Source organism: Augochlora pura, chromosome 5, assembly GCF_028453695.1.
Source record: "Augochlora pura isolate Apur16 chromosome 5, APUR_v2.2.1, whole genome shotgun sequence".
Taxonomy (NCBI): domain Eukaryota; kingdom Metazoa; phylum Arthropoda; class Insecta; order Hymenoptera; family Halictidae; genus Augochlora; species Augochlora pura.
Window position 1 is genome coordinate 16,529,439 of NC_135776.1, and position 20,234 is coordinate 16,549,672.

Genomic DNA, 20,234 nt, shown 5'->3' on the forward strand with positions numbered 1-20,234 from the left:
TTATAGCACTTTAATGGCTAAATGAAACTCACGTGAGACCATGTACAATTTAGTAATAAATTAGGAAATACATCATTGCTTTATAAATATTGATAGTAGATATTTCTAGATACCTACAAAATACCTTCGAACATTTCTATACTGCACTGGATTCATATGTTTCTAAACTCTTTAGAAATTGTTCGAGACTAATGGTTACAGACTTAATGGCTAAAGGCAAGACTCCTAAGGTATAATCAATTAATAAAAAATACAACTTTTTCAATATAAACTAATTTTTATTTTGTCCACTTTAAATCGACACATAAAGAAATGTGATCACTTGGAAACACTACAGATGGGAGGCCGGTATGCAAACTTAGTTCCTCCTCAGTTGGCATTGGGATTACTTGTTCTACTCCTAAATAATCGGTTTGGTAAAATATATAATCCAAACATCCGGAAAAAGTAGCTGTGTAATTAGTAAATTCTGGAGTACCGCAAGCACTAGATAAATTAATATCGTGTTTCAAAGTTACATTTTCTACGAACTGCTCGGGACCTATAACAAATCGATAAATTAATACTCGAAAGAAATTCAAAATATTTTATGCCGATTTCTATCTTACGATAATATTAACTCACATGATTTCCAATCAGCATAATCTTCTGGAATATGTTTCTGAGTCATTAATTGATAAATACCATTTTCTGGTGCACTATTGAAGTCTCCACAGTACAAAATACTAACATTACATTCTGGATTCTGGAAATTTATATAGTTAATAAAATTCTTTAAGACTTTTTATTTTGAAACTTTTAGAATGTAATTACCTTTAGTTTGATATTTTTGGTAAATTCTTTCAGATACATTAGGCAATAATATGCTTGTAGTAAACGTATGTGGTCTGCTTCTGGTCGGAAATATAAGTGTGTATTGCCAACAATTAGGATTTCTGAATTTTCTTTAGATTTCAGCGCTATTGCCTACAACATAATTTATATATATATTTTTTCAAACGATTGATTAACATATGATCTGTCAGTAGTTATTTAATAGTTTTTAAAAATTTATGGGTCATATAAGTAAAGATTTTCACATTATTATTTGAAAGCTTTTAAGATATTAACTCCTTAATGCAAAATAATTTTCATCTACATGTATCATTCCAGATTTGTAAATCAATTTCCAAACTTGTTAAACTAAATTCAATTCTCCTGTTGCTCTTGCGTGTGTGCATTAAGGGGATAATAAGATTTTAACAGTTAGAAGTTGCTTTATAATACCTGCACAATCGTATTTCTATCCAAAAAAAGTTGTTTTACATTATCATTTTGAATTTTCAGCCATGTAGTATTAAAGTCATTTAAATCTGTATTATGTGATATCACGCTAAAATTTGAATCCAATTTATCAAACCTATTTTGATTATAAAAAATTGCAAGTCCTTCTCTTGAATCATTTTTAAGATTACATTCACCATTATAGTCTAATACAGATAAAGATGGAAATAAGTCTTCTTCATAAACTTTGATATCTACTTCTTGTAGACATATGATATCTGCATTATACCCTGTAATAATTTATTGCTGTCATTTAAAGACATTCACTTTCATAATAAATAGTTGCTAAAAGAAAAATTACCTATTAATTCTTGAAGAATTAGTAATTTCCTATAATTTTTAGATAAAGCGTACTGTGGACAATATGGATACAATGTTTCTTTAGAGAATTCAGTTTCAGAATATACACTTGCCAATATGTTATAGGATGTAACCCTAAAACTTCAATACAAATAATTTATTAATGATCTATTTAAATAAATTGAAAATTAAAACTTTTTTCGTCAGAATTTACCTTTTTCCAGATAAACGAGTTTGAGTAAAAGTGTGTCTAATTTCAAATGGACAAGGTCCTGGGCCTGCTTCAACTACATTATTAGATGCAACTTCTATTATAGGTCCAGTTTGATCATTGTTTTTTGGTACACATGTCAATTTTAATTTATAGCCCATATCAGTTAGTTTCGGTGTATATAGGTAACCTTCTCCAACGTGAACCCATTTTTGGTTATTTTTGCTTTTATACCAATTAAAGATTGATTTTGTTTTATCAACAAATTGTGCTACAAATGTTGAAGGATATGTAGGAAAGCCAACTAATATACATGATGGTAATTGTAACTTAGTGACATAAGGCGTATTGTGTTTGAACATATATTCTGTATCAAAAATAACCAATTTTACATTCGACGAGTCTTCTAACATCGTCTTACAACTAAGATTACCATCAAGATCTGAATTATTTTTTACTAATTTGATCATTTTTGTTTCGATATTGTCAACTGTGTTTTCTACCAAATTCATATCATGATTCTCTTTACGCTTCTGGCCCTTTTTGCACTTTTTTGCTATACAATTATTTATATTCGTATCTAGTCTTCGAAGGAAATTATTTATGGGTTCGTTCACTCTTCTGATAAAATTGAATTGTCTGTCGATCTTTAACTCATTGTTAACATATCGAAGCGATATTTGAAAATTTTCACTACATCCGTCGTGTACTATAGAAACTTCGTTCATTTTTAATATTACCCTCGGTTGCGAATATTTTCTTGCCAAATGTTGATCAAGTATTGAGTTTGGATACAAATAGATTAACCCACGTGAATAGAATTTTCTTCTTAATGTTAACATTTCACCATGTATATCATTTTACTGATCTATTATAATAAAGCTTAGATTTTTTCACAGAGAAATTTTAATAATAAGCGTTAATTATAAATTATAACGTTACAAAATATTTAGTTTTTGTGTTTACAAGTCGATATGTAAATACCCAATCTTGTACATTATAGGTTATACGTATGTACTTCCACTTCGTGAAAGAATTCCTCGTATTTTATACAGTATTTAGTGGGACCTAGTACAACACACTTTTCTACAACCTGAGGACTGAAAATTCACTATCCTGAAATGACTAGTGATTTAATTAAGCTAGTTACGTCCAGATGGCACATCGGGAACTTTGTCTTTCCATATTTTCGTACCAAGTGAGTGTGGCAGTATTAAATCAAAACTTGGAAGCTATTTTTAATGAAATAGGTATAAGTAATAATAAAAAATTTGAAATGAACGTTAGATCGAGGAGTAAATAAATAAATTTCTGTTAATACTTAAACATTATTGTACAGAAACTCCACTTATTACTCACACAAATGGGCCCGAACCTACCCTCAGTCCGCCCGATGACGGTTAATATTTAAATAGAGTGCAACTAATGGTCAGCCAGTAAAAGAATAAAACGATTATTGTCTTCGAGCAATTATTCCAGTTATAATTGTCGCCACCGATTGAAAGATGAGGCACTAATTGCGGAAGGAACTGCGTTATTCTTTCGTTATTACCTATTAAGTAGAGTTATTATAATGTATTCCGCCATTATAAATTCTAAGCACGATCAACAACCGGCGTACCGCGGCGAGGCGCTGTATACATACTTGCTTCGATAATCAAGATTCTCTTTTTGTATTAGGATTCCTTGTTGCATGTATCTTTCTGTTTGTTAACAACGCGAAGAAATTGTTAACAACGATGATCTTGACAAGGCGTTATTGATAGTTGTTAAAAGATATTATCGACGAGCATGGTACAGCGATGATAGATGACGTAAGAATTTATACATATATTTAAATTTAAACATATTTACGTGCAATAAATCACCATCTCGGTAAATCGCCGCTAAACATTGATGAAAACACTTTTGTTACGTGGTGACGATTTTCTATCGTTCGTCGGTTTCAGATTTTAATTAAGATATTTACGTTTCGGCGTTGAAACGTCAACTTGATGACTCCTTTGACTAATACGTCAATGCGGAGGATTCCCCTCGAGTGGTTCTAGAAACTAATAAAGCAGCTCGGCAGATTGTATCTGATTGATCTAATCAATTTAATGCCTTCTGTTATTTACCACGACGGAAATTACTTACCACTGTACTACAAGATCGTCGGTCGTGGCAGAGATCGACTGGAATTATTTAACTGGTCGAAGAGTTATCGTTCGATTAAAAGTTAATCCTTCTTCTCTTGATTCCATTGTTTCATCTTGCGCATCATAGATAGAAGAAACAAGTTTCAAGCGAAGCATTTTCTACGGTATTTCCTGCGTACATGTTTAATTAATGACTTCTAGTCCATTGGAAATAATCGAGTCTTCGATCGTCTACCAGCAGTACATTAGTATCCTGTTGTCGAATTTATACGAGTTGTTTCTACGTGACGAATTTGAAGAACGTCCAAGTGACCGATAGCCTATCGGTGGATAGGTCATCCACGATGTCGGAAAAGTTTGCTCTCGTCATCGAATTTTTCGAGATACAGAAACGCGAACAGAGAAATCGACGTAGAAACACATAGAAAAACAGGGACTGAGAAATGCTCAATAATAGATGGAGAGAATCCGGGGAAACTTCTTCGTAAACTCCTCCTCTTTCCGCTCCGTTCCCGCATTTGTATCGTTAGATGTCCTTCGCACGTTACTCGCATAATTTGATAAACCGCTCAAGCGAAAAACATCGTTGCATAACAATTACTATTTCCGTTTGGATATTTTTACTTACATATAATAGTTATATGTTAAGTTGTCGTAGAATGAAACACTATTTATAAGTGCTGTACATTGGAAAATTTATTTCGTTTGCCTATAACAGTTATGAAGAACAATACTTCAAGGGGCAAACAAGTTGCGCATGTCATATAACATAAGTTATGCGTTTTTTAAAAATGTTACTCCGTTTTAAAAGATATTCAAATAGTAATGAAAGCAAGTGTACATAATATTTTAAGGTAGTTGTTATATAGGATGTGTCTCATAATACGACAATATCAAATAACTCATAAAATGTATGTTGTACAAAACAATGTTTCAGGTAGGAGCTGCATGGCTTCCAGGGGGGGGGGGGGGGCATATAAGTATTCTAATCCGTTTTGTGTTATTTTGCTTTTATATCAAGATAATGAACGTAATTTACTTAGCGCTAATATCTCAGTAACTGTGTAATTTAGGCCCTATTTGGTGTAATATTTTTTTACGGAGAACTCAACGCTTTATTCGATTTCGAAAAAAAATATTATCATTTACCCATTATACTCATTTATACTCATACCTTGATAAAAAAGCAAAACGAACGAAACTTTCGGTTGTTGTCATTGTTATTTGTAACCGATAGAATCGAAATCTTTTAATTATGTCGTATTTTGAACAATTTATTTTGCAATTAGCAATTAATAGCCCCCATTTGAATAGTAAATACTATTTTGTCACTTATTTTAGGTTCCCGCATTTAAGGACCTTGACATATGGGACGCCCCACTCACTTCACCTTGCCATATTTCTCATGGTCAACGTTGGTTCGAGATATAAAAGATGCGACGCGACTGCAGGAATACCGATTTGTCCGCCTTCTCTTCGACAATGTCTGTGCATCGTGATTGTCACCGGTATTTACCACATTGCGTCTTCCTGACGCTTCTCGTTGCCTCCTGCGCGGCACGAGGTGAGACATCGATTTGTGGAAACCATCTGATAGATTCATCGATCACCTTGTGTATTTTCTTTTCAAAGAGATCTGCGACAAAACGAAGTGTCCGGGGCCGTTGAAACATTACCGGGAACTCGGCTGTACGCCGGTATACAAGAATCCCAACGATTGCTGTCCCGCAGCGTTCAACTGTAGCAACTTGGATAATTTATCGAAGGACAAGTGTTACATAAATGGCCACGAATATAATGTCGGCGAAAAGTTGAGGGACGAGGACCGGAATCCTTGCGACATAGGCTGTACGTGTAGCATAGGGTATAACGGCCAGTAAGTACTGATAAGGATTGTTAACGTTAGTTACTTTATTTCATTGTAACGGTAACAGTGTATTGTTTGACCCCCCCCATTAAACGTTATTCTAATGTATTGACAGATCAGCTTCCTTCATTTGCGCCGCAGTCGACTGCGGGCTTTACGCTCCACAAGAAAATTGTTTCCAAAGATATTCATACAACAGCTGTTGTCCAGAAACGCCGGTTTGCTGTGAGTAGGCTTTGCCAGTTCAATATTATTAACATTAAACTTATCGGATAGTAATAGTATCTGGCAAATATATTGAGATGTTGTGAAGTTCCAATAATGTCGATATTGCTGTAATGCATTAAATTGTATAAAATTGTAAAATAAGAAATCGGCCATTTTGATCGTGGTAGATTCAGTGTTAAAAAAAAACGATACTGATTTCGTCCAGAAAAGAAAAAGAGTGTGTTTAAAGAGTATTTCAAGAAGAGTAACTCGAATGAAATGTTTAGTGAAAGAGGGTGAAACGAGAGCGACTTGCGAGGTGGATGGCAAAATTTATAAGGACGGAGAGTCCTTTACACCTAAGTCCAATCCGGAACTTGATTGCAGTTGCTTGCCCGGCTACAAAGGTATATATGTTCTATTTGAAGCTTGTAGAAGAATGGTAACGTATAATATTTTGAATCGTTGCTAATGCGGAAGTTTTCATATCGGATTAGGAGAGAATGTTGAGCCTTTCTGCAAGAAACCGAATCACGGATACTGCGACCCTCTGTTCCACCACGCCAATGATATACACGAGAAATGCGCACCAGTCTTTTACAGCAATCAAAACCCGCAAACAGATTGCAGCTACTCTGCTAGATGTTGTAAGTTTTTCTTTTAGCTCATACTTTGACAACCGGAGGTTTCAGAAATATCGTTTCGTTTTTAAGAAATCTTCTTATTCTTACAGATAGTGAAAATGATACTGTTATTCACAATCATGATGCCAAATCTGTATCCGAAACAGGTATGTTTCTTACCGATAATTAACGTTATTAGTCCGAGTTTCTTTTAGATCGGTAATTGTTTCGAATCTCGACAGCTTCTCTCTACAGTCTTTGTAATGTTTTATCAAATTAGTTAGCTGCTGTTACCTAAAATGTATGTATGTTAGAACCTACCGAGAAAGGTATCCACTGGATTTTCAGACAAATGTCGCGTGGTGTGATTACGAAGTGAACTTCGTGACGTCTGAGAGGGACTCATCGCTAGGCTTGCTTATCCCCACCACTGACGCTCTCGTAAACACTACATTACTTCACCACATAAGACTATCACACTAACTGTCGATTCGCACTGCATATTTCACTCGTTCTTCGTACATATCATTGCCTCTCTTCGTCTCCCTTTTTCGCACGATCCAATTGGTATGTGTTATTCCTTCGGCCAATAAAACGCTTCAGTCGAAAATGTCCTGCCTTTGACCAACAGAAACACGTTGTTATCATACGTCACCACATTCTTGTCAGGGCCCGTTTTGTAATCCCACCACGGTAAACATTACGGTGCATTGTGCCGATCAGTCACGTAGCAGTAAAGTAGGAACAAATATTAGCTATGATGTGTTTTCTTGCGCTTACAGATGAGAGTAAACTATGCGTATTCGGCAACTTGACGATGCACATTGGCGACGCACTGACCGAAGGAGACACTTACAGTTCGATTTGTGTAAAATGCACATGCGAGGTTCCACCGTTCCCAACGTGCATACAAGAGGCTAACTGCGATTACTCAAAGGTTAAATTGGACTTTGGTAGTCGCCGATGATTAACGTCTTCAGATTATGGATCCGATCATGAATTGTCCGTAACGGCTAATGATGATTTTTGGAGGAAGTAACGACAAAGGATACTTGTGATTTAACCAGCTGAATTATAGTTTAGTTAATAGAATAGCTTAGTAATGTTGTAGATAGGTTTACTTTTCAAATTTTTTTCAGAAGTATTTAAGATTTTTAATAAATCATTTTATTGGAGAAGCGGTCTGTACATCTTCTTCGACATACCACACGAAATGTTCGTTGATGTTTGATAATGTACGTACACTTAGGAAATAATTAAACAACAAAAGAAGTTACTTTACACATTTCTCGATAAAGCGTGGTAGAAAGTGTTTGTTTTAGCGGAAATTTCTTTTGGTACGCTAAAATAGAAATGTCAAGGGTATCGAAACCCACGACCAAATTATATTCACTACTTTATTCGCCTACGTCTCTTAATTTACATATACACCGGCAAGTTGAAATTACAATCCGAATCGTGGGAAGAAATAATTGGCAACATCTGGGTGTCTATCACTGGCACAACTCTTACTCGCCGAATATTCAAACGAGTTTCGCAAGGAGCCCATTTAGCGTAATACTTTTTTATGCAGAATTCGACGGTCGGATCGCTCCTTTTATCTTGCAGAAATGTCAATGAGAACGTCATATTTATTATAAAAGAAGATAATATTTCAAATCCGCTAGGTCTGTGGAAATTTAAAGAAAGTATAGGGAAGGGAAAGAGGACTTTAAGTATAAAATTTTAGCTTCGGAAATGGAGTAGTTTTCACAAAATATACATATAGATACATGTATGTAGCTTATATCAATTTCCTATCGGTTTCTGAAATTTACTTAATTCGCTGCGAGTATTCTAATACCTTTGGAGAGAAGCGTATGCTTATTAACGCTTTACTGTCCGCGCGGTTTTATGAGAAACCGTCATGGAGGGTCGCCGTTTTTTACGAATAAACAGAATTATAAATTATCAATCAATTATCACGTAAACTTCACAAGTATGTAAATGACACGGTCGCTTAACTTAGAGAAGATTGTGGATCCGAACATCTCAACGTAATTACAATAGGTACAATAAATATATGTATTGACCTACGATAAAGTAGCCTTTTTTCCAGAAAGTTACATCTCTTCTCATTGAAAGACTAGAATTATTCCGACTTTGATTTGTACAATTCCATAATGATAAATTGGTTGATTGGCAACAAGTTTTGATCTCGCATAATACAGGAAACGTTTGAAAAGTCACAGTGACCGTTGGTGACCGATCGAATACGTAGTTAATTAGATTCTACAACTGAGGAGAGATAATAAAATCGTTCGCATCAGATGGTCTTGTTTAATTTTCTTTGAATTTCCAGAAAAGTTTTGCCTTTTGTTTCCGGCGTAATACAGTAAATAGCCATAGTGCAGACTGCTACAACCACGAAGTATCCTAAAAATGGAATCGAATGGCCATAGCCTAAGGTTATAGCGACCCATATGTAAAGCTTGAACCCTATAATACCTTGCAAACCACCGAGTACGCCGATAAGACACGTGCTGATTGCTTTCACTTCGGTGGCGAAAACTTCCGATATTAAAATAATCTGCAGACAGAACAAGCCGCAAGTGAACATGAAAACTGTAACTATAGAAGCGATAAACGGCGCCAAGGAGTACATCTCTACATTTATACTTGTATAATCCTTCATGTAAAAGAATACGCCGATCATGAGATTACATAAAGCGGCCACAATGCCCGACACAAGTATCAAAGGCTTACGTCCGAGCTTGTCGACCAAGAACGTTGTAAAAATCGCAGAGATCACTTGTGTCACACCGATGATCACGCCAACGGTGTAGTCGCTGATAACGTTACTGGTTGATTTGAAGATTAACTGGCAGTATGTGAGGATGGTGAAGAACCCGCCAAAATTATGCGTCACCGTAAACAGTAAAATGATAACGAAAGCACGACGATTTCCACGCGACGTGAAAACATCCATTATGGTTCCGCTCTTTACGACTTCCTTTCCACCCTTCGACAGGCAGTCGGTAACCACTTGCAACTCGTCGGATATGTCGGATTTACCCCGCAATTTTTCTAATACCGCTTCCGCTTCGTCGGTTCTGTTCTTCAGTACCAGGAAGTAAGGTGATTCAGGCATGAACCAGAACGCGAAGATACAAGCGGCATTGATGACGAAGAAGATTCGTGCCATGAGGGACAACGAAAGGTAAGGCGCGACTACGAACGTTACAAGGATGCCGCTGTTGAATACGATACCAACCAGAGAATTTGCAGCACCTCGTGTACTCGATGAGGATATTTCGCCCATGTACATCGGCGCCACGCAGACAAATAATCCCGAGCCAATTCCTGCCAGAAATCTCGCCACGTATAGTTCCTATAAGAGAACGAAGCTATTCATTTTTACGAACAGTAGCGGACAAAATATAGAATAATAAGATAAGATCTAAACAAGTCCTTTTAGAACCATTCTACATGGAGGAGTAAATTAGATTTCTATTTATTTAAATTAGACACAGTAGAGTACTGGAGCTGGTTACTGTGGGGTGACCAATGATCGTTTTATTTTTAATTAATTTTATATTTATCAAATAAGGTGTATTAAATTTTTCTAGTGAAATATATTGTACCCAAAAACGGAATAGGAGGCACAGTAATTGATCACTGTATAGTTACCGGCTCCACCACCCTTCATATGAGCAGTTTATTAATATACAGTAGCGGATAAAAGATTAAGACGAGAAGGAAGAAAGAATTGATAATATACAGATAATAAAATATAATATATAATAAATATAGTAGATATTTTCCAGGAATTGTATTGTCTTAATTGAAAATGTTCCAACTGTTTTCCAACTGTTTCAGCATCGTTCTGTATATTATTGTTTAAGCTTATTTAAACTGTCATATCAATTGCAGAGCAAATACGATCTTTCGCATGCGAACAATTGATGCGACGATCTAGCAAATTGTTTAATCCTGTTTTAGAAAGTTATACTATCTTTCAAGTGTGCGTAAATATACGACCACCCCTGTATATCATACTATATTGAAGCTTGGACTGCAAGGAAACAGCCCAAATTATTGTATCCACGAGAGGCCCGTTTGTTTTCGAGATTTTCCGATCAATGTGGAAAGTCGCAAAGATTTAGGGGCACAAAGGCAATACTCAACAAAAAAGGGTCGAGCTTTGTTGATCACCGCGAGAGTTGCAGAAACGGGGTAGGGGGATAGGTAGCAGGCAATATCCTTGCAGTCAGTCTTGTTTATACGCCCTTGGCGATCGGTCGCGTGAAACATTTATCGTAGATTGTGCAACCGGTTTTGTGATTCAATAACGGCACTTCTAACGTCTACTAGAGCTTTATTGCAAGCTAATTGCGTGCATGTGTGTGACGTACCAAGGAACGGACCAAGAGAAAGCAGGGAACGGAGGGTCGGCATATGCAGCTATAGAGAAATAACTAAATAATCAGTCGTTCGTCATTGTTAACATAAACTTAACAATATCGTGATTGAAAATAATGTGCGACAGTAAATCGAAGAATTTTCTTATTCGAAACGTGTGGTGAGTTCCGTAATTTATACATACTCTAATGCTCAGTAGTGAATAAGTTAATGAAAAACACTCTGCAAACAAATTTTCATATTTTTATACTAAAATGCAAAGGTCAGAGTATACAATAGAAATAGTAGAGTTGGTTACTGTGAGGGTGAGAAATTATGGTCTGCGAATATCCATTGGTAATTATTGCTTTATGAAAATTAATAAAATGCGATTGTGAGAAATTATGTTAGAAATATTGTGTTAATTAGAACATTTCGGCGCTTCTTACCCAGATATTAGTAGCAATCGTGATTACACCCCAGCTAAATAAAACCGGTAGTAAACTCAGCAGCATAGTGTTCTTCCTTCCAAATCTATCAGCCAAAACAATGTTCAGTGGTGGTGCTATCAAGTTACCAATGGCTACAGTAGCAACCAGGGTAGAAACAGCTGATTCTGTGACCGGAATCGGTGAATCATCCGCCATTAGTATTACGATACTTGGCGAATTCCATCCCATAATAAATCCAAGACAGCCAGCCAAAGCAGCGCCTTCACAAAAAAAAATTAATTAATGCGAGAACAATTTGTAATTTAAATGTTCGTTACACAAACAGATATTTAAGTTTAATGTTTATGATGCTAATACTTAATTTGAAATTAAATCAATCGATCCTAATAGCAATTGTCTTATTTTTATATGCAAAAGAGACTTTATATGAAAAAGTGATTTGCTATCGTTTTCCACGCGAAAAAATCTCGTCTAATCTTAAAGCGTGTATATTTCAGAAACTGTTTACAAGCAAGCATCGTATAAATGTTTAGAGACTGGCATTCACTTCAAGCGATTAAAGAATGGCTGACTACGAAAACTAATTGGTATAGATCGTTCGCGTGCGGAAGATCGTTGTTGTCTTGCAACTGGTATTACAGTTGATATAAATTAAAATAATGACATGGAATACTGATCATTCTCGGACGAATCGAAATTCTAACATATGTCTTCTGATGGACTGCAACACGTCAGACGTTATTTCGAAAAAGATTTATAACCATAATGTTTTTTACCAATTGCTCTCTTTTCGTTTTAATTGTTTACGAGACTTAAGCTATTAGATATATGCTATTTGGACATATGCTATTAGACATATGCTATTTTCTACACTGAAGATTTTAATTAATTGCATTATAAAGGATGGTTCTAAAAGGGTTGAGATGATCAAGCCATTTTAACTGTAAATCTAAAACAATCTTTCTGACTTATAGTATTTTTATTTTCTATGAGAAAATGTTCTTTGTGCATATGAAATCTTGCGATTCATAAAGCTATAAATTTAACAATTTTTTAAATCCAAATTTTGGTAATATGTATACCAATTATTTTTAAACTTAGTATAATAACTTTATCGATACGTCAGTGTCCCCACTCAAGTGCAAAGGGTTAAAAGCATGTGGTTTGTTCGTTTCGTTGTTAAAATTGACTAATCTTATCTAGAGCATCGTATCTGGGCTTGCTTTTAGCGAATCTGAATTGATTTTCATCAAAAGAAGGATCACTCCAGGGTTTTCATTATTTTATTTTTACCACCGATCCTAATATTTTCTTAATTTGTTCGACAAGAATCACTCGGAATGAAATTGAAAGTCATTAAACCAGTTTTCCTTGGATCTTCTCCAAATGTTATAGATAATTTCCGATGATCATTTTAACGAAAATGTGAGTGTGTGACGCGCCTAGACGAACGATGCAGTATTATTATTATTATATTTCGGGGAATTTGCCCCGAACTTAACGATACATCGTGCAAAGCTTAAATCCGTGTAGCGTCGCGGGTGTCCGCGCTAGACATAGTTCGGCTAGAAAGCATTATGCTACATTTCTTTTCGAAATTACAAATAACATTACACTTACATATTAGAATAGCCAAGTACTCCCATGTTTTCGAACCGTCCGGCGAGCTGTAATTCCTCTTTTCGGTGCTCGAGCCCATGCCTTAGCTTTCCCATACACTTCTCTCAACGATTACAACACGAACGTCAAACTGCTACTGGACGAGATTGCATCGGACTTTGCCTACAATTAATATTTGAATAATGTATCAGATAACGATTTAATGTCAGAATACACGAAGAATACGCGAAAGTTACTTATCTAATTTACAATGGTACAACGTCTATACTATGGACACAAATTTGTTTACCCCCTTAATTATATTTATCTTAATCGTCAAATATTTATTTCAATCTTGATAAGGAACACCAGATCGGTTCGTACTAATTGTACGTTTCTTCGGCACTACGGTATAAATTTTGATCAAAATTGAACGTTCTTCGAACGAGAATTTCGTTTTTCCTAACGTTGCCAGAAAGGGGAGGATTCGTCTCTGCGTTTTTTAATCTATTTTTTATTTCGATCTGCTGCCTCAAACAGATTTGTTATAGACTTTCCTCTGGGAACTAGTTTGAAGAGTAAAAACTAAACTGAAATGTCAGACGTTAAGAAATAGTATCCAAAAAGATTAATAGATTATTACATTATTAGATTATGCTCCCTAAGATTTTTTTTTTAAAGTGTCAATTTAAAAAAGAGCGCCGTTTTGTTCTTATCAAAATTTCCAAAATTTCATCTTCTATTTGCAAAAAAAATCTTTATTTGTATTAGGTCTGTCTCGCTATAAAATTATATTTATCCAAGAGATAAAACTAAATCACCGAGTAGTTAATCTAAGATCGAAACAGTACGAAATTAATTTCGGTGTTCTCGGAGACAGAATTATTGAACTTTTTAACACTGCGCACTCTATTTAGGATCCTTTTGCGTATTGAACAGTTTCTGACGGTTAAATCACGAGGTATTATAGAAATTGAGAAGACAGTTTCGAAAAGATCAAATTCACGAAAAATTTCTTACCGCTTATCGCAGCACGTGAATGTCATACAACTTCGGTTCATCGTAACCGTTTCTCTCAGAATGACTGTACTACAGGTATTTACAACTGTACAACGCCTGATGACAGTAACGTATACTTAATTTCGAGATAACGCGACCACCCTTTGATTTATTGTATTTAGAAACTCTGATAAAGTGTTCGTAAATATAATCATTTTACCACAAGTGGCAACTCATTCTGTTAATGTCGAGGACAACTCTGCTTACAAAAGAGACAAAAATACGTAATTCTTACGTGGCCCGACATTATTTCGCTTGTAACATACTCGCTAACGCGTACTATACTATTTTTATTTTACGCAGATCGCTTATGTAGCATTATCTGAATGACATTGACTTTAAAAGGTGAAAATATAACAATGAGAGGAAAGAAGAGGATGAAAATAGAATATGAACTTTTTGCCGATGTGTACCATCAGCGTGTTTCTCGCTATCTTTAATTGTTTCCAGGTTGTAAGAAAGCTAACCGATTCCAATGAAAGAGACCTAGGAAAAGTATTGTTTAAATTTTCGATCTAAACTCAGATAGAAGGAAATAAAAAATCAATCTCAAGAATATTAAAATCTTTTAATTTGATTATGTTTCAATAGCGCCGTTTGGTTTGGATCTGTACTTATAATTCGTAGCGATTCCAAGTATGAGATTATTTTACTATAATTACAAGAGATATATCATCGTTGAAGGAAATCTATTATTATTCAGTGGAGAATGAAATTGTATAATTTGTTTAAATTATGCGTTAGGAAATGAACGGTAGAACATTTTGCCGATGGTATGGTTATATATTTGCAGCAGGGTGGGGGTTTGGAAAATGCGTTCACATTGTAATAAAATCGAGTTACATCTTTCGGTGTTCTAACACAAATCGTCGCATTCGACGATGTAAGGAGGAGCGCACTCGCTATGTCTGACCCCGAACGAATAGGCGGGTTTTGCTTTTGGTGGTTTAATGTTGTAAATTGGACCTGGGCTGCGACAAATAATTCTATCAGCTCTTCTACGCGTTATAGAGAACTTCGGTTGACACGTTTTCTCTTCGTAAGCGTAAGGGCCCGGAGTAGGAGGACATTTCAAAACCGCTGTGCGAATTCCACTGTAAAGAATGCGAAGCATACGTTTAAAACTAATTTTCCATCATTTTTATTTCAAGAAAGTAACATTAGTTATACAGACGATATTTGCAATATGATTTAAATGCAGCGGAAAAGACGTTCTATGTTATCGGTGCTAATACGTGGAAGAAAAGGTTACTGAAAACGTTAAGATTTATAAAATATCCAAAAATAATGAAAGTCGGAGATTTTTAATGAATTTTGTAATGCTGGTAGATTGAAATAATAATAGATGATGACAATAATAGACGATGCTTTTTGCACAACGCTTTTTACAACTCAAGGTCTGTAAGACAAATTTAAAAGACTGATGGCAATTTTAAATGTGGCTATAATTGACGTAAATGATAGTAGTATATTACTATTATTCGTATACAGGAAAGCTAATAGTCGAATTAAACATGTAGTACTTACATGGAGAACGCTGGACCTGGTGTAGGCGTTTTTATTAAGTACGGACCTGGCGATACGCATCCACCCCTCGGTTTAGTTCTAAATCTTAATGAAAATGCTGGACTTTTCGGAGACGGTATGAAATATGGGCCAGGTGTACAAAACGGTTCTGATGGAAAAGAATGATAACGAGGAGAATGGTAAAACTACTTTATTACTACTACTATTAGAAATAACAATGCATCGATATTAATGATAATTACCAAGGCTTTTGCCAGCTATTCCGAAAGAGTAACCACCTGGTTTTGGAGCCGGTAACAAATACCTTGGTCCTGGTCCTTCACATGGTTTTTGACCGAAAAGTCTCTTACCGAAGGTATACGCTGGATTCCGATATTTGGACAAGCAATGCTCTTTGTAGCCCACTAGGGTCCTAAGCAGATATTTAGGTCCAGGACCTGAAACATAAATATATAGTATAAAACTTTGTCTAGATTAAATTCGCTATGAAAGAAGCGTCGACGCGTGTTCAGCGATCGAAAATAGTCAAGGGTGGAAAGTGTCGACGCGTGCACCTTATACGTACCGCGAACGCCGCATATGACAACCACAGGTTTTTTTGTTGGTTCCGTTTCCGTTTCTGATTTATTAGGCTCTGTTTTCGGCGGCATTTTTTTTTTATACTGGTCAATTTACATTTCTTAAAGTTACCTAAAAGTTGAAGTGTATAATTTTAGAAGTATTACATAAGCCGAAACATTTTAGACGGGAATTTGTTAATTGGTGTGAATATGGATAGCCATGAACGTGTCGGTGTATGGGAATGTGTCTTGTAGATGAACGTGAAATTATTTCATAAACAAAACGGAATTGCAGGTACACGCCTGCGTTGGGTTGAATTAAATATGTACAGGTCTATGCTTTAGACGTGTATAAATAAAATAGGACACAGACATTTTAAATGTATATTACAAATATTACGTAAAGTTACATATAAAATTGCTCTAAAAATAATAAAAATGTATAAAATAATGCTTTATAAATAATACATTTTTATCATCTTCGAATTATCTTCTTTTTTTTGGTATTTTATACACAAATATCAATCCTCGTCCAAACTTGTGATGGGTACGCCGGCACATTGGCTGTGCCTGATACCGAAGGAATACGACGGTGCTTGTTTCCTAGTATTAAATTGGGGGTAATACTGTGGTCCTGGGTTCAAATTTATTTCTGCCAATTGTTTTCTGTCTTTCAAACTGTAAGCCGGTGAACTGCGTTTCACAATATCTGTTCCTGTTGTTCCATACGCTGCAGGACCTGGGCTACCATACTCGTATCTGACTTTATGGTAGTTACCCCTGCCACAAGCAAACATAAACGATATTTTATCAATATGTTACATTGATTTAATAAGTCACTGAATATTATTATTATCATTATTATTATTAATACAGGCATTTTTTTGTCTCGATTAAGTATTTTTAAAATTCAATTAAATACGCCGAGAGTTATTATACATAATACTAACATATTATATTAAAATAATATTATGGATAATTTTGAATAGAATAATTAGATTATTGAAATTATGAGATTATGAAATTATGAAAAATCGCTTGCAATTTGAATAAATATAGCTGTTTTTAGCGCTCTGTAAACTCAGTATTAAACATGTTATACAACTCTATATGTTGATATCAACGTTTTGTTTTATAAAAAATATCGCTCTTTTTTAGTTTCCGTAATATTTACGAGAAACGCATACGCTTTTTATATACTTACATAGTAAAGGCGCCTTGTGCTCTTTTGTCTGGAATTTTCGGACCGATGCATGTCGGCAAAATGTATGCATTTGGACCAGGCCCTGAGTCAGTGATTTTCGTTTTACCTCTGCATTTAATAGTGTAACCAGGTGCTCTAATGTTGTGATTCATTGGTGGACATAATTCTGGGTAATGTGCTCCTGGTCCAGGTCCCATGTCTCTTACTACAAACCATACAAATTTTTACCGTAATTTACCAAATAATGAAGGTAAGAATAACGAAAAAAAATAAAAAATCTTATGAGAATGTTTACATTGAAATTTTGAGTTATGAATAGTAGATTTACCTTTAAATACCTCTCTACCACCTACTGTATATGCGGGTGAAGTATCCAAACCATAGTTTGTTAATTTTGTTACATCGTATCGTGGTCCAGGTCCGACACTTGGTATAACTACTTTTGTACGATAGCGCATACTATATGCTGGACTTCTATAACGAGATAAGCAATGGCCGTCATATCCGACTAAAGTCCGCAATTCGTAAACTGGACCAGGACCTATGCACACAGTTAGAAATATATAAATTATCAATTAGATTGAATGAACTTGTAAATATATGCCAAGTGTATTTTTCAAATATTCAATGGGGTTTAAACAACATTATTTATACTTACAATTATGTATACAAATTGTATATATAATTATTATTTTTATTATATTAATTTTTATTGTTTATTATAATTATAAATTATAAGAAAACCTAGCATATAGAAAGCTAAATATACAGAGGTCATTTCAGATAAAATTTATTTATACAATATTTACCTTTTATCATGCAGCTCAAGAGCTTTGTTCTATTTTCCTTATCTTCCATTTTTGAAATCTGTGGTAATTTATTAAGACATGCACAATACAACACAACACAAAATGTTATCAATTTCGTGAACGAAAACGACAAATAGTTCTCTTTAGACAATCTTCAGAGTACATGCAATATTCGACGTTATGTTCAGAGTCGACACTTAATAACTTTGAAATTCCTTCATAGTAAAAAATATTTATTTGATTTAAATGATATCGCCTGTACACTTTATTTTATTTACTTGTGCACGCTGGATAATTCTATCCAATTCTTCGCCTTGTTAATTGGAGCATAAAAACGAATGATTCTGTTAAACTTGTTGAACAATACGGCATTTAAATAATTTAAACCGATTTAATACGGTATTCGATAACATCGTCGTTCAAAGTGTAACGTAAAAAGTTAATCTATATTAAAAGGGGTACGAATACTTTGTACATCCCCTGCATTTATGAGTAATAAATTTTACGTAGTCCTCGAATTTACAGAGTTTTTGCAAACGTTGTAATTGGTAGGAATGAGGAATAAAAATCTTTTATTTAAGGCTTTGTTTTTGAAAAAGTAATACCATTTAATAGGAATCAAGTAGCGCGTCTGGCCATGGCATACTAAATCTACTTCTCGTTATACTACAAGCCAGTAACGCATCTTTTAACTCAGTATTTTAAAAACCAAAGACAAAAAAATGTTACCCTTTCTCTTCGTCTTATATTTACATGTAGAATTACTACATGACTAGTTACAAAATTAGGATATGGTATAATATTTGGAATGGTAGCTATAATGGTAATACTAGAATGGTATAAATATTTGGATATATTCTAACGGGATGCGAATATAGCGGAAAGATTGGCATATCATAATAATGGAAACATTTATTGTCAGTTTTATAATAAAAATTTTAATGTATAGTGACTATAAATGCAAGATTCATTCACATCTTTTTCTACATCTAAAAAATGATGTAACAATCTCTGTTCTTATGTATGATTTATTGATAGGAAAATAATTATTAATGTAGCTTATAATATTAGCACATTTATTATTTAAATCAATATTGACGTAGTGCACCACGTCTAATTGCTGGTTGTCGATTTGGTGGTGTGATAGAAATATCTAAATAGTCACCAATTGTGAACCTATAATTACACAAATCATGAATATCATTTAATAAAACATTTGAGAATATGCAACTTAACAAATAAACCATATATACCTTGCTTGTGCTAAAGTTTTATTATCATCTGCACCTTTTTGTCCTGAACAAGTTACACCTATTTCACGCATACGATATCCAGAATTACGTAGTTCAGGAGTTACCAATGAAAAATCGAAGTAGGTTCCTTTACTTCGAGCATCTGGATTCACTTCTTTAACTAATCCTGTAATTTCTCTCAATGTTGCATCCATCCTGTTAACAAAAGTATAAAAACCGTTATTTCACATGGTTAGAGGACAAATAGACCTCTTCTTCGTTTATAATTGACAGGTAATGAATATTTTAGAGATCTTACCATGTATATATTTGTAATTCATTCGAAGGTACATTTCCTCTACTATATTCCATTATATTATGATGTCTGCCTGTGTTACAAAATACTCGAAGCAAGAGTGGGCATGTCTGGAAATTAAATAAACAGAACAGAAGTAACATGAAATTATATAAAATATTATAAAACCATTTATAATAATATTTTTACGAAAGTTTGTTACGTTACATACCTTTTCTCTGTCAATGGGTTTTTCCGGTAACTGTTTTTCATCTACCACCATAGATTCTATAGCTGATGTCATTATTAAAATTGTTACAAAATTATACGTATTTTTGAAAGATATAATTTATTTGTTTAGTACAAAACTTGGAAATAATGTTAAACAGCGTCTGTTTACTAAATAGCAGACGTGTGTTCAGGAATGGTGGCTCAACAAACTTTAAGG

The 20,234-nt window shown here is 34.5% G+C and overlaps 7 protein-coding genes and 1 long non-coding RNA gene across 9 annotated transcripts; 2 read left to right on the plus strand and 6 right to left on the minus strand.

The window, feature by feature from the left end:
* Window positions 1-263: 263 nt before the first annotated feature.
* On the minus strand, window positions 264-2,777 carry LOC144469907 (2',5'-phosphodiesterase 12). Its single transcript, XM_078180634.1, has 6 exons — window positions 1,838-2,777; window positions 1,625-1,764; window positions 1,267-1,553; window positions 814-966; window positions 625-745; window positions 264-541 (listed from the first exon to the last, which is right to left on the minus strand). The coding sequence occupies exons 1-6, from the start codon at window positions 2,674-2,676 to the stop codon at window positions 279-281; spliced, it is 1,803 nt and encodes a 600-aa protein (XP_078036760.1). The 5' UTR covers window positions 2,677-2,777; the 3' UTR covers window positions 264-278.
* A 215-nt stretch (window positions 2,778-2,992) lies between these two features.
* Window positions 2,993-3,922, plus strand: LOC144469920 (uncharacterized). Its single transcript, XR_013494061.1, has 4 exons — window positions 2,993-3,084; window positions 3,174-3,393; window positions 3,515-3,648; window positions 3,784-3,922. It is a non-coding gene; the product is annotated as an uncharacterized LOC144469920 (long non-coding RNA).
* A 1,402-nt stretch (window positions 3,923-5,324) lies between these two features.
* Window positions 5,325-7,847, plus strand: LOC144469914 (kielin/chordin-like protein). The gene is made up of 7 exons (XM_078180646.1): window positions 5,325-5,536; window positions 5,605-5,848; window positions 5,955-6,064; window positions 6,334-6,453; window positions 6,544-6,693; window positions 6,780-6,836; window positions 7,452-7,847. Exons 1-7 carry the CDS (start codon window positions 5,407-5,409, stop codon window positions 7,634-7,636), a joined length of 996 nt encoding a protein of 331 aa, XP_078036772.1. The 5' UTR covers window positions 5,325-5,406; the 3' UTR covers window positions 7,637-7,847.
* Window positions 6,028-7,206, minus strand: LOC144469917 (uncharacterized). The gene is made up of 3 exons (XM_078180650.1): window positions 6,991-7,206; window positions 6,850-6,925; window positions 6,028-6,172 (listed from the first exon to the last, which is right to left on the minus strand). The coding sequence occupies exons 1-3, from the start codon at window positions 7,073-7,075 to the stop codon at window positions 6,028-6,030; spliced, it is 306 nt and encodes a 101-aa protein (XP_078036776.1). The 5' UTR covers window positions 7,076-7,206.
* Window positions 7,848-8,282: 435 nt separating the features above from the next.
* LOC144469911 (uncharacterized) lies at window positions 8,283-14,173 on the minus strand. Of its 2 annotated transcripts, none has more exons than XM_078180639.1 (4): window positions 14,121-14,173; window positions 13,122-13,283; window positions 11,499-11,761; window positions 8,283-10,039 (listed from the first exon to the last, which is right to left on the minus strand). In XM_078180639.1, the coding sequence occupies exons 2-4, from the start codon at window positions 13,198-13,200 to the stop codon at window positions 8,975-8,977; spliced, it is 1,407 nt and encodes a 468-aa protein (XP_078036765.1). In that variant the 5' UTR covers window positions 13,201-13,283; window positions 14,121-14,173; the 3' UTR covers window positions 8,283-8,974. The 2 variants fall into 2 exon arrangements, with proteins under 2 accessions (XP_078036765.1, XP_078036766.1); XM_078180640.1 differs by lacking the exon at window positions 14,121-14,173 and adding an exon at window positions 13,744-13,760.
* Window positions 14,174-15,015: 842 nt separating this feature from the next.
* LOC144470258 (uncharacterized) lies at window positions 15,016-16,336 on the minus strand. The gene is made up of 4 exons (XM_078181207.1): window positions 16,252-16,336; window positions 15,929-16,123; window positions 15,687-15,834; window positions 15,016-15,253 (listed from the first exon to the last, which is right to left on the minus strand). Exons 1-4 carry the CDS (start codon window positions 16,334-16,336, stop codon window positions 15,016-15,018), a joined length of 666 nt encoding a protein of 221 aa, XP_078037333.1.
* A 431-nt stretch (window positions 16,337-16,767) lies between these two features.
* Window positions 16,768-18,308, minus strand: LOC144470170 (ciliary microtubule associated protein 1A-like). The gene is made up of 4 exons (XM_078181054.1): window positions 18,260-18,308; window positions 17,779-17,991; window positions 17,451-17,655; window positions 16,768-17,026 (listed from the first exon to the last, which is right to left on the minus strand). The coding sequence occupies exons 1-4, from the start codon at window positions 18,306-18,308 to the stop codon at window positions 16,768-16,770; spliced, it is 726 nt and encodes a 241-aa protein (XP_078037180.1).
* Window positions 18,309-19,314: 1,006 nt separating this feature from the next.
* Window positions 19,315-20,226, minus strand: Bin1 (histone deacetylase complex subunit SAP18). The gene is made up of 4 exons (XM_078180654.1): window positions 20,019-20,226; window positions 19,811-19,917; window positions 19,513-19,707; window positions 19,315-19,435 (listed from the first exon to the last, which is right to left on the minus strand). Exons 1-4 carry the CDS (start codon window positions 20,088-20,090, stop codon window positions 19,348-19,350), a joined length of 462 nt encoding a protein of 153 aa, XP_078036780.1. The 5' UTR covers window positions 20,091-20,226; the 3' UTR covers window positions 19,315-19,347.
* Between the last annotated feature and the right edge of the window lie 8 nt (window positions 20,227-20,234).

What these genes read in the sequence shown, in the direction of transcription:
- LOC144469907 (XM_078180634.1), bottom strand. Translation starts at nt 2,676, where the DNA reads ATGTTAACATTAAGAAGAAAATTCTATTCACGTGGGTTAATCTATTTG. An exon ending in ATAGAAATACGATTGTGCAG is followed by an intron (nt 967 to 1,266) that starts GTATTATAAAGC and finishes ATTATGTTGTAG; the next exon opens with GCAATAGCGCTGAAATCTAA. An exon ending in TTATGCTGATTGGAAATCAT is followed by an intron (nt 542 to 624) that starts GTGAGTTAATAT and finishes GATTTGTTATAG; the next exon opens with GTCCCGAGCAGTTCGTAGAA.
- LOC144469914 (XM_078180646.1), top strand. Translation starts at nt 5,407, where the DNA reads ATGCGACGCGACTGCAGGAATACCGATTTGTCCGCCTTCTCTTCGACA. An exon ending in TCCAGAAACGCCGGTTTGCT is followed by an intron (nt 6,065 to 6,333) that starts GTGAGTAGGCTT and finishes TGAAATGTTTAG; the next exon opens with TGAAAGAGGGTGAAACGAGA. An exon ending in CAGCTACTCTGCTAGATGTT is followed by an intron (nt 6,694 to 6,779) that starts GTAAGTTTTTCT and finishes TTATTCTTACAG; the next exon opens with ATAGTGAAAATGATACTGTT.
- LOC144469917 (XM_078180650.1), bottom strand. Translation starts at nt 7,075, where the DNA reads ATGAGTCCCTCTCAGACGTCACGAAGTTCACTTCGTAATCACACCACG. An exon ending in TCCAGTGGATACCTTTCTCG is followed by an intron (nt 6,926 to 6,990) that starts GTAGGTTCTAAC and finishes AACATTACAAAG; the next exon opens with ACTGTAGAGAGAAGCTGTCG. An exon ending in ACTAATAACGTTAATTATCG is followed by an intron (nt 6,173 to 6,849) that starts GTAAGAAACATA and finishes AATGCATTACAG; the next exon opens with CAATATCGACATTATTGGAA.
- LOC144469911 (XM_078180639.1), bottom strand. Translation starts at nt 13,200, where the DNA reads ATGGGCTCGAGCACCGAAAAGAGGAATTACAGCTCGCCGGACGGTTCG. An exon ending in GTACTTGGCTATTCTAATAT is followed by an intron (nt 11,762 to 13,121) that starts GTAAGTGTAATG and finishes TTTTTTGTGAAG; the next exon opens with GCGCTGCTTTGGCTGGCTGT. An exon ending in CGATTGCTACTAATATCTGG is followed by an intron (nt 10,040 to 11,498) that starts GTAAGAAGCGCC and finishes GTTCTCTTATAG; the next exon opens with GAACTATACGTGGCGAGATT.
- LOC144470258 (XM_078181207.1), bottom strand. Translation starts at nt 16,336, where the DNA reads ATGCCGCCGAAAACAGAGCCTAATAAATCAGAAACGGAAACGGAACCA. An exon ending in TGTCATATGCGGCGTTCGCG is followed by an intron (nt 16,124 to 16,251) that starts GTACGTATAAGG and finishes TTTATGTTTCAG; the next exon opens with GTCCTGGACCTAAATATCTG. An exon ending in AATAGCTGGCAAAAGCCTTG is followed by an intron (nt 15,835 to 15,928) that starts GTAATTATCATT and finishes CTTTTCCATCAG; the next exon opens with AACCGTTTTGTACACCTGGC.
- LOC144470170 (XM_078181054.1), bottom strand. Translation starts at nt 18,308, where the DNA reads ATGGAAGATAAGGAAAATAGAACAAAGCTCTTGAGCTGCATGATAAAA. An exon ending in TGGTAGAGAGGTATTTAAAG is followed by an intron (nt 17,656 to 17,778) that starts GTAAATCTACTA and finishes TATGGTTTGTAG; the next exon opens with TAAGAGACATGGGACCTGGA. An exon ending in GCACAAGGCGCCTTTACTAT is followed by an intron (nt 17,027 to 17,450) that starts GTAAGTATATAA and finishes TGCTTGTGGCAG; the next exon opens with GGGTAACTACCATAAAGTCA.
- Bin1 (XM_078180654.1), bottom strand. Translation starts at nt 20,090, where the DNA reads ATGACATCAGCTATAGAATCTATGGTGGTAGATGAAAAACAGTTACCG. An exon ending in AACCCATTGACAGAGAAAAG is followed by an intron (nt 19,918 to 20,018) that starts GTATGTAACGTA and finishes TTTAATTTCCAG; the next exon opens with ACATGCCCACTCTTGCTTCG. An exon ending in GAATTACAAATATATACATG is followed by an intron (nt 19,708 to 19,810) that starts GTAAGATCTCTA and finishes TTTTGTTAACAG; the next exon opens with GATGGATGCAACATTGAGAG.